The sequence below is a fragment of the Nyctereutes procyonoides genome, unplaced genomic scaffold (assembly GCF_905146905.1).
Source record: "Nyctereutes procyonoides isolate TBG_1078 unplaced genomic scaffold, NYPRO_anot_genome, whole genome shotgun sequence".
NCBI lineage: Eukaryota > Metazoa > Chordata > Mammalia > Carnivora > Canidae > Nyctereutes > Nyctereutes procyonoides.
Window position 1 is genome coordinate 48,061,017 of NW_026575051.1, and position 16,472 is coordinate 48,077,488.

Consider the following 16,472-nt stretch of genomic DNA (forward strand, 5'->3'; position numbering starts at 1 on the left):
GAGATTGTTTCAAATTAATAATCACATAATACTTCACCCAAATCTCTTGAATATTAAGAATAAAGGTAAAATAAAAAGCATTTAATATAAAAGAAAAATAATAAGTAGAATTGGCCCTTCTAAAAATGATGGCTGAAGAGAAATACATAACAAAATAAATTTCAAACTACATGTTTCGGGAACAGAAAGAGAAATACTTCTTAATGAAATCAGAAGATATTATAATTAGAAGCCTTTTAATATCTCATATTCACAAATGTTCCCAATACAAGAACTCACAGCTCTTGCTATTAACAACTAATGAACATAAATACTCAACACTGACTAAGCAGCAGAGGTGAGATTATAACTTTGAGTTCTTTATATTCCCTTCTCTTTTTATGTAAACAAACCATAATAACTCTCTATCTTGATCTCTGTGGTGAAACCATTTCTTTCAGGTAACTCATTAAGTTCAGCCAATGTCTTAACTAGTATTATATCAACTACAGAGAAAATGTGGCCTACTGTACAAGCAAAACTCAGAAGGACTTCAATGACTATAATAACAATGTATATAATAATAATGCAATATAAATACTTAACTAAATAGTACACACTAAATACTAGACACTAATATTCCATAGAAGGCAACATAATATAACTGTACTGCCTATGGGCAGTATAATCTTGGGTTGGTCACTCAACCTTCTAGGTATTCCTAATCTGTAAAGCTGGAAATTCTAAGTACTTAAACTTTTGTTTGAGAATTATTTAGAAAAGTGCCTGGCATACAGTGTTCAACAGATGTTGATGTATAATATTTTTTGCTTGATAACAGTACTAAAACTGTTTGTGCTTTTGGTTTTAAACAAATTATCCTATTTTCCTATTTCATGACAAAAAGTTTTCAAATACTGACAAAGAAGAAAAAAGATGACATATCCAAAGAGGTACATATGGCTATAACATTTGATGATAAAATGAGAAAAATTATTACACTTTAGGGATATATTACATTAAAATACTCTCATATTCTTTTTATTTTTATTTTTAAATTTTATTTATTTATTCATGAGAGACAGAGAGGCAGAGACACAGACATAGGGATAAGCAGGCTTCTTGTAGGGAGCCCGATGTGGGATTCAATCCCCAGACCTGGGATCACGCCCTGAGCCAAAGGCAGACGCTTAACCACTGACTCACTCAGGTGTCCCTATATTATTTGTTTTTCAAAGTCTAAGCCCCTTTTTTGGGGAAAAAAAAAAGTTTTACATTAAATGAATTTTCTACCAGATAACTTCTTTTTAAACTAAGACTTGGAAAGTCTAATCTGATTCTAAAATATTGCACACTTTTGAGAAAAAACTGTGGGTAGTTAAATAACCTAAAATGTAATTTTGTATGTCTATCCACATAGATTCTGAATAGATTTTTTTAAAGAATGTATGTATAATGTATGTTCACTGATATTATTTTGACTAAGATTAAAGTCTTAGAAGAAAAATTAATGAAAAGTACTTTAATATCAGAAACAACATCAATTATTTTAGCAAATGAATGATCACCTGTGAATCTGTTTCTTGGATATCAGAAATGCACTGATCTGGTGACACTGTAAAAGAATTTAAATATTAATATTTAAAATATTTTAGTAAAACTGTAAAGATTCAAATGGTACCTCAATACTGACCTGTATTTGTAATGTGAAACTTAAAATTTATAGTAGTTTTTCCAAACCTAATCCTTCATTGCATTTAGCATCATTTGTGAATTTTTTTTTAATTTTATTTATTTATTCATAGAGACACAGAGAGAGAGGCAGAGACACAGGCAGAGGGAGAAGCAGGCTCCATGCAGGGAGCCTGACGTGGGACTCGATCCCAGGTCTCCAGGATCACACCAGGATCATGCCGCTGCAGGCGGCGCTGAACCGCTGTGCCACCGGGGCTGCCCTATGAATTTCTTAAACTATAAACTTGTCATTTTTACTTACAGGCAAATAATTCTACTGTTAATAAAATTTTAAGATGGAGAAAATGAATACTTTTTTCACTATTTAGAAAAAAATTATTTTAAGAGATTGTTAGATTTACTTGACTACATTTCTGTATTCCTGTTTTAGAAGATTAAAGATTCCTCCCATCCATGCCCCACGGTATTTTTTATGACATGATGTCACTTAATGCAGCAGTCTCAAACTTCTGAAGGTGCTCAAGGTAGCAACTTCAATACTGCTGATTAAAATTTTGGCAACAGTTATTGATTTGTATTATCTACTCTCAGAGCTGTTACTGTTCTTGAAGAGCCAACAAAGACAACACCCATCTGGAGCTTGCCAAACTCTTGATTCATGGTCATGGACACCTGAAGTAGATCTTTCTCTGTAATTGAGGAGGGGGGGTTGTTTTTTTTTTTTTTTTGAAACTTTATTAGAGAAGAAGATATGTGAATATTCATTTATAACTGACTACTGGAGAAATTATTTTTCTTTTTGTGGGAATAATATGAAATATATAATTTCTAAATGTCTCATAGAAATCTAGATCAGAAACTGGAACTAGTTATCTGAAATATGACTTTCCCAATAGTTAATTTAGATGTAGTATCTCGTATTGAAATGGTTACCAGTGCCTTTGAAATTCAAGCCAGAGAACTATTTTTTTGGGAAGTAAATACTGGTAGGAAAAAACACAAGGGGGATAAGAAGTACCATGTTATTTCCTTTCACCAAAATAGGAGGTCCGTTGCATTATAAATACTTAAACAGGCATGATATCATTTACTTCTTTGAGAACATTTCAAAATTACAAAAAAAGAATTATTATTTTTCTCTCTAAATCATGCTTAATAAGAACTAAGCTTTCATATAATTCTGGTTTTTAACAAAAACTAGAAAATACTAAAATAATTTCCAACATTTTTCTATGAAGTATCTGGCTCAAAAGAGGTTGAAAGTTATTGGAATTTTTTAGCTAAGAAAAATGCTACTTTCTTAATTGGAAAATAATTTGAGAACTATATTTAAAATGTTCTTAGAATAATGTATTCATAAAATCTACATTTCAAATAGCTACTGATGTTAATAATTTACAACCACAACCTTAAATTAGAAAATAAAATTAATTTGTATTGCCTCAAAGATATCCCAACTCAAGATGTAATATAGATTAGAAAATAAAGTTTTCAGCCAGTAAATATGTATGTAATTAGAGCCAGAGTTTTAAATACTTTGATGAACTTCATGGCAAATACTTAATGGTTAAAAAAAAAAAAAAAAAAAACAAGGAACAAAACACAAAACAACATAAAACAAAACCAAGCTCTTAGATATAGAGAACAGACTGGTGGTTGCCAGAGGTTCGGGTGGGAGTGGGTGAAATGTGTGAAGGAGGCCAAAGGTACAAACTTCCAGCTATAAAATAAGGAAGTTATGGCGATGTAATGTACAGCATGGTGACTAGAGTTAATAATACTGCATTGCATCTTTGAAAGTGCTAAGAAAATAGATCTTAAAAGGTCTTATAATAAGAAAAAAAGATTACTGTGACTATGTATAGTGATAGAGGTTAGACAATGGTGATCATTTCATAATGTATACAAATGTTGATTCATGTTGTACAACTAAAACTAATACAATTTTATATCAGTTATACTTCAATAAACAATAAGAATGCTTGGCTTTCTACGTATCCTCAATAATAATGGTAAAAAACATTTATTTAGTGCTTTTATGTCGCAGGCACTAGGCCAAATGCTGAGGATCTCAAAGCACATAAGACACCATCCAACTCCACAGGGCTTATAGTCTCATAGACAAGTTTTCTAAGGATAGGAAGATAAGAATGCCAAGCCTGAAACATGTATGACTACAGACACGCAATAGCGTTACCCAAACTACCTTGGTATAAAGGGAACAAGAACCATAATTCGGGAATATTTTGGGAACTTTTTGGAACCCTAGTCTGCAATTACTACATGACTTCGTAAACAATGCATGACTATACAGAAACTCACAACATTGGGCTTACCTGAAAGCCCTGCAGTGACCCTGCAGCACTCTGTCAGCAAGTGTGTGAGACAAAAAGTGGGTGGCAATGTAAGAGCTGTTGTATAGAAGGATGAAGACTTTTAGCTTCCATGAGGATTTGTGCTTTTTTTCAAACCTTCTTTCACCCCTTGAATCTGTTTTCAACAAAGGGAAAACCATGTTTTCCCTTATTACTACATTTGAGACAATGAAAATTTACCTCTTCATTTACAGTGTTATAAAAATTAAGCTATTATCTAATAAATAGGCTGTACAAATCTAGATCTGATTCCACTGCTTTCTCTCAATTTCTCACCCATCTCCATGTCTTCCTAATTTTTCCCCTAGGGGAGATGTTACCTTTGTTTCTTTCTCTATCCTCAAAATACATGAAATCACTTGGAAGACAGAGTAGGCGTGGAAGGCTCCCTTCTGTTCCTGAGAATTAGAATTTTTTAAAACAGAAAATAGCTTTTACTTGGCTCCATAAAACATCTTAATGCATTTCTCATTTATTTTTTCCTTGCTTTCCTCTTTCCTCTTCCCAGCAACTATGACATCTTACCATTTTCTTTTTTTTTTTTTTCATCTTATTTTCTTCTCCCTCAAAGCCACTGTCATCAACTGAGGGGCAGGTAAGCTTCCTCATGATTATATGCATTGCATAAGTGTAGCAGTCTCCTGGCAGAAGCACAGAGCAGCATTAGCTGGACAAGTCCTACTCTGCAGCAATATTTGCCAAACTGAGTCGTGACCCATTTTCCAAGAGAGAAGTTAATTTAGTGGGTGAAGACCAGCATTTAAAAACCAAATCAACAGAAAAATAAACAGAATGGAAAATAACAGTTATTGCATCACACTTATTTTGAAATTTCAGTTTACACTGTGTGTATATAAACATATGCATGTGTATGTGTATAGGATCTCAATGGAAATACGTTTCTTACCTTCCTACAGGTCATGGTCAATAGTTTGGAAGCCACTAAACTACAATACTCAGTTCTAAGGACTGCGTCTTTATTTCATGTAATGCTTCAGATATTTCAGAAAATTAAAATATGGATGCCAAATATTTTCTTTTATTAAAAAGTGTTGACCTAATAAATACATTCTTTATTTTCTAAATTCAAATATTTTCTAAAAAATCATCAGCCAGTAAGTAGATCAGTTTTCCTAGTGTTTTTCAGTTTTTTCATAATTGAGAGTCCCTAAACACTTTACCTTTAAATTAAACCTACCCTAAAAATTAAAACTGACAAGTTATTAGCCATCTCAAAAATGTTTAAGTAGCAAATAACAACCTGCTTAAAGAAAAAATATCCTATTTTCTGTCAGCAGAAAAAAAGTCTGAGCGAATGGCATGAATTTCCAAATATGATTTTGAAAATTAAGGAAAGCACTATTTCTTTGCATCTATTGCATATGCATATGAATGCAAACACCAATACTATATTTCCTTGGCTATAAGGAGATTTTAAAAATTCAGGCTCAGAAAGCTTAGCATATGAGACTGTGACAAATGGCACCCAGTTACTCAGCAAGGATAAATCTAGGATTTCAGGCAGGGAATAATAACTTTGCTGTACTGACCATATAATAACTGCCTCAGAATAATGGTTGTATTCCTTAGTTTTCACATATAGTTGCTACATGGAATTCATAGTTAAAATAGGACATTTCTGAGCCATTCTATGGTGTCAAAGTGGAAACTGTCTGACTCAGCCTCCAGCCTCCCATATATCTTAGGCTGTCAGAACTGGAAGAGGCAACTAATACCAAGCCCGGCAGGGAGGGGACAGCCCTGAGGCCTTGAGTTTTTCCATAACAACCCCTGAGTTGATTAAAAGTGATGTTGACAGGCTTCACTCCTTGGTTTTATGGATTCTGGCTGCTAAGTGGAGCCTTAAGAACTAGAAACCTCTAAGAATAGCCTTAAGATTTTTACTAGACTGTGAGATATTCTAGAAAATAAAACAGTAGTAGGCATAAAATGTAAACTATTACTTAAACTTTTTATGTCTATAAAAATGAGCTATGAATAATATAATTTATATACACCCAATTAAGATAAAGATATTACATGAAGATACATGGAAATACCATCCCACACCCTCAAATAAGGGACCTCTGAGAAACTTCTGACATCTTGAAAGCATGCAAATAAGGATTAAGCAAAATTTTACTTTAATCAAAGCACTCCTTTTTAATTTCAAAGACTGCATATGAAGGTTTACTGAACCACATTTCTTAAGAAAACTTAAGTCATGTACAGCCTAGTACATTTAGAACCTTGATCTCAAAAAAAAGTTAGTCTTGGATGAGGGTGAAATCTGCTTCATTTATAACACAAAAAAGTATCAGTGGATATGTGAGGTACTGCTTTCTGACTCTGCTTGGCAACTTATTATAAGATGATCCATGTTTTATTTATTTGTTTTATTTTAGGATAAAACAAGAAATAATCATGTATGCTTAAAATCGAGTTCTTCAGATGATAAACTTCCCTTAAAAACTAAAATTTACATGTTTTCAATACCTTTTTGGTTATTTGAAAAATTTGGAAAAACACGCTTTATTTGCTTTTTAGGATGCTTAACTTGGAGTCCTTAAAAACCCTTTACGAGGGTCCATGAACTCCCTGAATTTTAAGTAGAAGTGCATGTATTTTTCCTATTTTTCATAGGATTCTGAAAGGGATTAACGATCTGAGAAGAGAGTAACTGCCCTGAGTAAAAGTTATATACAAAAGAACTGAGCCTTCTGAAAAAAGAACCTTCCAGACAACTTATGGACAATGTTAAGAGATAAAGGTAAGTTGGAATAACTTCCCCTAAAAACAGTAAAACCTGAAACTAGCATGAAGATGCACTAGTCTAAGGCTAATAAAGTCACATGTTTGTATATATTTGTATCTTTAGCCTTGGATAAGAAATAAGAACTAGGGGCACATGGGTGTGGTTCAGTCAGTTAAACATTTGCCTTAAGCTCAGGGCATGATCTCAGGGTCATGGAATCAAGCCCTGCATCCGGCTCCCTGCTCAGCAGCATCTGCTTCTCCCTCTCTCTCTATGATCTCTTTGGCTCTCAGTCTCTCTCAAATAAATAAATAAAATCTTAAAAAAAAAAAAAGAAATTAGAACTAAAAGGTGGGTAATAATGGAAGGTGTACATGTTGTGTAAGAATAGTTGTAATGACTCATGCTATTAATAGTACAGATATCTCATACGCTATAGTAACTTTCAGAATCCAATTAACATCTAAGTATCTATTATCTATTTTGTGATTTTTTCTCTTTTTCATCTTTATAAAATGGAGCTGCTTTTTAGAAATAGAACCGTAACATGTCTCTAACAAAAAGAGCCTTTAACATCAAACCACTCAAACTTAGTCCTACGATGCTAAGAACTTTTCCTTAAATATTCAAGTGAACACTTTTATTTACTAAAAAAATTCAACCAATATGCTCTTAAGGAAAGCCAAGCAGTTTCCATTTATTAAAGGTTATATCTGATATCTGTGCTACACAACATAGTATCATTACACTTAGCTTAGTGGGAGAAAAATTAACATAACAAGTACTGGTATTTCATTCATGTCCAAAACAAGTCAGGTCCAAAGCAAGGGAGGAAATGAGCCCTATTAGTCTCAAGCATGTAAACCATGATTGTTTCATTGTTTTCCAATTAACTTATAAGTATTCTAAATAGGTAACAATCTATATAGCATTTGCATAAGAACCATAAGAATTATGAAGGAACTTCAATAATTAATAAAGATAAATCCTTTCACAGTTTATGAGAGAAACCATTCTCACAACAACATGAAAAAGAAAAGGTGCTCTAAAATAATGGACCTTTTTCTATTGAGTTGATTATCCAGGCATAAAGGGCTAGGTGACAGGCATGAAGGAGGGCACATGACGTGATGAACACTGGGTGTTATATGCAACTGATGAATTACTGAACTCTACATCTGAAACTAAAGATGTACTATATGTTGGCTAATTGAACTTGAATTTTTAAAATTAATTAATAAATTAAAGATAAGGAATTGACAAAGGATTGATCTCTGTCTGTCACTGAGCTTATTAGGAAAGGCCCAGATAAAGAAAATAAATCAGGTGAGTAACAGGAATTAACCTCATACATATACTTAGAATATGGTTTTGAGAGATGTAACTCACAGACACACTCTCTTCTCTACTTTCCCTAAATACATAATATAAGCCTCTCACTTTTTAGTTATTTCAGTTCTAATAAGGAGAAACAGGATTTTCCAAACCAACGGACAGAAAAAAATTAGGCTTTCAAAAATGTTCCTGCAGAAACTTATTAGGGATTCCTGGCTACACTGCTGAATTAGGTGAACAGGATAGAAAGAGAGGTTTATGATGAAACTCTTGCCAACTTGTGTTCCAGGGATATTTAAAATAGAGGAAAACAAATGTACCTGAATGTCTGTCATTGCTTAAGAAATTAGAAAAGTTCAAAAGGGTCCATCAGTTAAGATTCTGATGATGAACTTTTTAAAAAAGATTTTATTTATTTGAGAGAAAGTGTAAGAGACAGAGATCACAGGCAGGGTGGGGGTGGGGTGGGGTGGGGTGGAGTAGAAAGAGAAGCAGACTCCCTGCTGAGCAGGGAACCTGATGTGGGGCTCAACCCAGGACCCTGGGATCATAACCTGAGCCAAAGGTAGATGCTTAACTGAATTGAGACACCCAGGCATCCCTGATGATGAACTTTTGAGAGTGTTCTGATTTAAATTAAATTAAATTAGTGGAGCTATTTAAAGAAGGGCTAATCCTGGTAGCTAAAATAAGATTTTTTTCACTTAAAAATGTCAATAATGGGGATGCCTGAGTGGCTCAGTGGTCTGTCTGAGCCTCTGCCTCTGTGTTCTCATGAATAAATAAAATCTTTAAAAAAATAAAAATAATGTCACTGTTACTAGACTTTCATAATATTAAATATATTTTATATGGGATCCCTGGGTGGCGCAGCGGTTTGGTGCCTGCCTTTGGCCCGGGGCGCAATCCTGGAGACCCGGGATCGAATCCCACGTCGGGCTTCCGGTGCGTGGAGCCTGCTTCTCCCTCTGCCTGTGTCTCTGCCTCTCTCTCTCTGTGACTGTCATAAATAAATAAAAATTTAAAAAATATATATATATTTTATATGTCCTGTTCAGGCTCAGTCTATTCTGAAAAAAATCCTTGTTTTTCAAAGCATAAAAATACATCTCATGTAGGCAGGTAGAAAGAAATTTAAACTCACACCCCTCAACTGGAACAAGAGAAAACTTACACAACCAAGAAACAAATGTGAAGAAAAATTGGAAAACAGAACAAAAAAACATAAAATAAATTTTACAGGCCTATCAGTAAACATTAACAAAAAGTTATAATAACAAAAAAGGATGACTTCAAATCATCCTTTTTAATTAACTACTTTGAAGGTTCATAATATTATTCCCTTTCTTACAAGAAAGCCTAGATGGAATCTAGGATTTAACCCTTAACTAATATTACCATAAAAACAATTTTTGATGAAAAGGTTGAATGATTTCCCTCTAAGATCATGAACAAGGCACTGATGGTCTGTTCTCACCATTTCTACTCAACTCAGTACTGTAGATTTAATTCAATGTAATAAAGCAATAAAAGGCATTCAGATCAGAAAGGAAGAAGGAGGGGATCCCTGGGTGGCGCAGCGGTTTAGCACCTGCCTTTGGCCTAGGGCGCGATCCTGGAGACCCGGGATCGAATCCCACGTCAGGCTCCTGGTGCATGGAGCCTGCTTCTCCCTCTGCCTATGTCTCTGCCTCTCTCTCTCTCTCTGTGACTATCATAAATAAATAAAAAAAAAAAAATTTAAAAAAAAAAGAAAGGAAGAAGGAAAACTGTCTCTATTTAAGTTGATGATGTAATCACTTATGTAGAAAAGCCTATGAAATCTACAAAAAAACAGTACTAGCACTAATAGTTGAATATAGTAAAATTGCAAGACTTAAAGTAAACACATAAATACTGAATCCTTTATATACCAGCAATGATCAAAAATTAAAATGAAAAATATTTTTTATATATAGAAAAACGTTTCTACAGTCAATGTCAAAGAAATTACTACTTATGTTTTCTCCTAGGAGTTTTATGGTTTTTAGGTCTCACATTTAGGTCTTTAATTAATTTTTTAGTTTTTTGGTATGTCTGGTGTAAGAAAGTGGTCCAGTTTCATTACTCCACAATGTAGCTATCCAGCACTGTCTTTGGAAGAAACAGTCCTTTCCCCATTGTATAATCTTGCCTCCCTTGTCGTAGATTAATTGATCATATAAGCATAGGTTTATTTCTGGGCTCTGTATTCTGTTCCATCGATTTATGTGTCTATTTTTGTGCTAGTACTATCCTGTTTTGATTACTACAGCTTTGTAGTATATCTTAAAAGCTGAGATTGTGATACCTCCAGCTTTGTGCTTCTTTCTCTAGACTGCTTTGGCTCTTTGGCGACTTTTGTGACTTCACACAAAATTTTTTTTTTAATATTGTATTTATTTATTCATGAGAGAGAGAGAGAGAGAGAGAGAGAGAGAGAGAGAGAGAGGCAGGGACACAGGCAGAGGGAGATGCAGGCTCCATGCAGGGAACCTGACACGGGACTCGATCCCAAGTCTCCAGGATCACGCCCTGGGCTGAAGGCAGCACTAAACCGCTGAGCCACCCAGGCTGCCCACTTCATACAAATTTTAGTATTATTTGTTCTAGTTCTATAAAAAATGCTGTTGGTATTTTGATATGAACAAATACCATATGATTTCATTCATATGGGAATTTAAGAAACAAATGAATAAAAAGAGAAACAAAGAAAAAAAAACCCAGAGTCTTAAATATGGAGAATAAACTGGTGATTGCCAGAGGGGAGGTAGGCTGGGGGATAAGTGAGTGAAATAGATAAAGGGGACTAAGAGTACACTTACCTTGTAAGCACTGAGTAATGTACAGCACAGATGAATCATTATATTGTACACTTGAAACTAATATACTATTTTATATTAATTGTATTTCACTTAAAAAAACCTTTTTCCTATATTTATTGTATACAGAAATTATGCAGTCTTTATAAAAATATGTTAAAAAATACTTTTATAACATCATAAGTATAAAGTATTTATAGACAAATCTATTAAAAATGTACAAGGTCCATACACTGAAACAAAATATTGTTGAGATATTAAAGATCTAAATAAACTGAGAAATATGCAGTCTTCATGAATTAAAATATTTGATATTCTTAGGATGTCATTTCTCCTCAAATTGATCTATAGATTCAACATGATCCAAATCAAAAGTCCAGTGGGCATTTTTAGAGAAATTGACAAGATGAATCTAAAATGTGTATGAAAATTAAAGGAATCCAATTAGCCAAAACAACTTTGAAACAGAACAAATTTGGAGGATTTACTCTGTCCCTATGACTTATTATAAAGATACAATAATCAAAACAGTATGGTATTGGTGGAGGGATGGAACAGAATAAAAAGTCCAGAAATAGATTCACATAATCACATAAAATCAACTGATTTTCACCAAAGATGTAGAGGTAATTCAATGGTGGAAAGGATAGTTTTTTAAAAATGGTTTTAGTGCTTGCTTCAGTAGCACATAAACTAAATTTGCAACAATACAGAGATTAGCATGGCCCTGTGCAAGGATGACATGCAAATTTGTGAAGCATTCCATATTTAACAAATTTAAAAAGCAAATAAGTAAAATAAAAATAAAAATGGTTTTATAACAGATGGATATCCATGTGCCAAAAAGGTGGGGAGGGGCACTCAGCATTCCTCTATACCTGGAATTTTGAATCATACACAAAAATTGACTAAAATGTTATTAAACCTAAATGTAAAACCTAAAACTATTAAGATTCTAAAATACAAAGGAGAAAAATCTTTTAAAATCTTTTGTGACGTTGGTTAGGCAAACATTTCCTAGATCAATACCAAAAGCATTAGCCACGGAAAACAAACTAATAAACTGAACATCAACATTAAGAACTTCTGCTCTTTGAGGACCCTGTTAAGAGAATGCAAAGAGAAGCCATAGATGGGGGGGGGGAAGCTGCAAATCACAGATCTGATACAGGACATATCCAGAAATTATAAGAATATCTTACAACTCAACAGTAAAAACACAAAAACCCAATTTTAAAAATGGCAAGAGTTGAACAAACACTTCACTAGAGATGTACAGATGACAAGCACATGAGAAGATGCTCAGCATTATTAGTCATGACAAAAATGAAAAATAAAACTGCAGTGAAGCACCACTATGTACCCCTTACGATGACTAAACTTAATAAAAGATGGGCCAGACCAGGATGGAGGAACTGGCACTCTCATACCTTGCAGGTGAGAAAATAGGTTTTGTTTTTTTCCTTCAAAAGTTAAACATACAACTGCCATTTAACTCAGCCATTGCTACTTTAGGTATTTACCCAAGAGGAAAGAAAATATATATCCACACCGAGACTTGTATACAAGTGTTCATAGTAGCCAGAAAGTAGCAACAACCCAAAAGTCCATACAGCAGGTGAAAGGATAAAGAAACTGTGCTATAACCATATAATGGAGTACTATTCAGCATTAAAAAGAATGAACTATTGGTAAGTATGACAATATGGATGAATCTCAAAATAATTATGCTGTATGAAAGCGGTTGGGAGAAGGAGAAGGGGGGTGAGAGAGTATAAATACTGTATAATCCTATTTATATAAAATTCTAAAAAATGCAAATTAATCTATGATGACACAAATCAGATCAGTGGTCGCCAAGAGACTGGAAGAAAAGAAGTGCAGGAGTGAGGAATTTCAAAGAGGCACAGGAAACTTTTGGCGGTGATGAAATATGTTCATTTTGTTGATTGTAGTGATGGTTTCACAAGCTTAAGCATATCAAAATTTACCAAATTACACAGGTTAAATAGTGCTTTGGTCAAATTTAACTCTACTATGAGCAAGAAAATTAAAACAATCCTTTGAAAAACTTAATGACTTCTTCAGGAGAAACATGCAAAAACAAATGAAATCAGTAATTCACATTCATAATATTTTTGATACGTTTATAGTTATTTGCAGGTTTTTGGTGGGTTCCGGACAAGTGAACTACATCTAAAAAAGTATACTGAAAAATGAACAATCATACCTTGATTTGTGCAAAGGGTCTTTCATAACCTCCAACATAGAGCAGACCGACATTCTGAGGAAGTAAACTACAAAACAAAAGAAAAACACTTTATTTTGAAAATATTCTTCCTTATATAAGCTTGTATAATTATCAAAATTTGTATAACAAATAGATACTGTGAAAAAATTATCTTTGCAATTATTATCTTTTGCACTGTGAGACAGTAACCAGCAAAGGAATAATCCTTTTTTAAACTAATTTGGAAATAGATTATCACAGGAGGGTACTTCTTTGTTTTTGTTTATTTATTCAAGTATAATTAACATACAGTGTTCTATTAGTTTCCAGTATACAATGTGATTCAAGAATAATTCTTATACTTAAAATAGTGGTAAATGCTGAGAATGAAAACTTAAGACATAAAAATTATTAACATATTATTAGTAATTCTGGCAAAATTACCACAGAGTGTCTCTGGGAAAAAACTGAAAGAAGTAATGCATATATGTAAAAATCTATAAGGATTCAATTCAAAAATCACTCATAGTACATCTATACTACATACTTACAAGAGATAATACAAACCTAAATAACTGAGTCCCAAAATCTAACAAGAAAACCAGACAAATAAATAATGCTACCAAAAGGTGGTCTCTGGTAAGTGCTATATAGATGTATTTGCCCCTGCAAAATAGTGGAGTAAGAAGTACTTATATGGAGGGAGCTGGAAAAGTTCAAAAAGCTGGGTCAGTCTTAAAGGGTGGATAAGGCAAAGGGAAAAATTTAAACCCAGTCCTGAAAATGCAGGAGATCTGAGACAAAAATGTAGACGAGTATGGCTTGAGGGAGGAATAATTAGGTGAAGATGAAAATCCAAAGGGGAAAAAAAAAAAAGAAAATCCAAAGGGAGGGGTGCCTGAGTTCCTCAATGGTTGAGCATCTGCCTTTGGCTCAGGTCATGATCCTGGGGTCCTGGTGTGGTATTAAGCGCTCCACAGGGATCCTGCTTCTCCCTCTTCCTATGTCTCTGCTTCTCTCTCTGCATGTCTCATTAATAAATAAAATCTTAAAAAAAAAAAAAACCCAAAGGGAGTTTGGAATAAACCATGAAGAATGTCAAATGCCATATCTTTATTGTATAAGTAATATGAAGTCATTTCTATAAAAGATGCTTAGTTCTTATAAAAAATGTACACAAAATAAAAAGCAAACCATATAGAGGGTAAAAAAATATAATAATGGTTACGTTCCCTTTATCATAATTCCCTTCCTATTCCCATTTCAAAGAGATCCTTTATTTCTCATTGCATTAAATGTGAATGAAGAAATATCATTATTAGAACTGTGTTTGTGGAGCATGTAGTGGTACAGGATATAAGAAGAACATAATTAAACATTCTTGTGATTATCTCATTTTTTTAAATCATAAACCTTTTCTTAATGGACACTGTGAGTAAATGAACACAACTCCAGCCTTAACATTAGTGTACATAAAGCATATATAAAAAAATTTGCCTATACCCCTTGTTCAAAGCAACTAGCTCAAAACACATCTCCTTACACTCTAGGTAATGAAAATTAACAGTATTTTACGGCAGGTTAAAAAATGATCTCAAGGATAACTATATATTCTATTACATGAATCTAATAATGAAACATTGAGTAGTATTTAAAGTGAACAAAAGACTGCAAACTCAAAACAATACAATAGAAATTTCTCAGTGTACCATATTGGCCTAATCATAAAAAAATCAGAACACAGGGTATCCCTGGGTGGCTCAGCAGTTTAGCGCCTGCCTTCGGCCCAGGGCATAATCCTGGGGTCCCAGGATTGAGTCCCGCATCGGGCTCCCCGCGTGGAGCCTGCCCCTCTCTCAATCCCTCTGTCTCTCATGAATAAATAAATAAAATCTTTAAAAAAAATCAGAACACAAGATTATCATAAGTATCTTTTAAAATTTATAGTGAGTGACTTCAAAACTCCTAATTTAATAATTCTAGGATATGCATTTCTTCATATTTTAACTTCTCTGAAGACTGGATGCCTCTGATATTCTATAGTGTCTTATAATCATTGTCTCCAGGTGACAGGTGTAAGACGGTTTTTTGGGGGGGTTTTGGGGTTTTTTTTGTTTGTTTGTTTTTTGAAAGATGGTTTTGTAGTTACCTTTCACTAACTCAGTCTAGGAAGATTAAGAAAGCACACTCTCAAAAGCACCTTAGATTTTATGAAATAAGGCAGATAGACATTCAATCTCCCAGGAGTATCCTTGGCTTCTCAACATTCTATAAAGACTTATAAAGCATTAAAGGCCACTAAAAAGAATGTTAATAGCTGATGAACACACAATCCTGATTAAACCAATTTAGCAAAAAGATACTTAAGTTTGGAATATAAGTGATACTTGCAGTAATTCATTTTAGCATGTTGTTGAAGGTCATGAACATAACTAAAGACATTTGTTTGCAATGTCTCTAAATCTCAACAGTGAAATGGAAAATTTCTTAGCCATCAATTAACATATAAAGAATTAAATCTCTCACAAACTATTGCCAGTATCACAAATTTAATGTTAGTTTTATATATAGCAGTGGTAATTTATTTCCTATATAACAAATGTTCACAATAACCTTAATAAACCCCCCTTCAGAAGCAAGAATAGTCCCTATTCATACAAATAGATGCTAGAGAAAGAAGAGAATAAAAGCTGGCTGACATTTAAAAATCAATGTGCCTCAAATTACTATGCATATGCATTTCAGGAAGCTTGCCAATATACTATTTAGTGTGCCCCTCTTCCTCCAACTTGCCTAACAGCTACCCTTCCCTAAGCAAGACATTTCTTAAATATATCAATTATGTAGCATATACATGTTTCACTTTTTACATACTGTTCTCTCTCATTCATGTACCTATTATTACTAACCATAGATTATATTACCACCATCAACTGAGTGGGTTTTAATATATACCATCATCTAAATGCAAAATAATTAACACTCTGAAAACACTTTTAAGATGGAACATTTCTTTAACCATTTTTACCTTTCAAAAAATTAATTTGCCAAATTGTATACATAATTGTTGTCAAATAATAGATACCATTTTGTGGTGAAAAGGTACTTGCATATAATACAGCTATCATATATTTTAAATTCCCAGAGTAAGGCATTAATTCAGCACTGATAGGTGCATTCACATGTATTTGTTAAAATAGAAACTCTCACTCATTTAGTACCAGATAACTGCTTTGCCCTGAAGTTACATGAACATTAACATA

General features: G+C 33.4%; 1 protein-coding gene and 1 non-coding gene across 3 annotated transcripts in view; one reads left to right on the forward strand and one right to left on the reverse strand.

Moving 5' to 3' along the window:
- The window catches only part of RNGTT (RNA guanylyltransferase and 5'-phosphatase), a 320,891-nt gene that overhangs the window by 37,707 nt on the left and 266,712 nt on the right, over positions 1-16,472 (reverse strand). For both annotated transcript variants that reach the window (XM_055330807.1, XM_055330806.1), the window contains one exon: positions 13,210-13,276. In XM_055330807.1, the coding sequence (XP_055186782.1) occupies positions 13,210-13,276 (67 nt within the window). The remainder of the gene's footprint in view (positions 1-13,209; positions 13,277-16,472) is intronic.
- On the forward strand, positions 11,649-11,751 carry LOC129513168 (U6 spliceosomal RNA). The gene has a single exon (XR_008665153.1). It is a non-coding gene; the product is annotated as a U6 spliceosomal RNA (small nuclear RNA).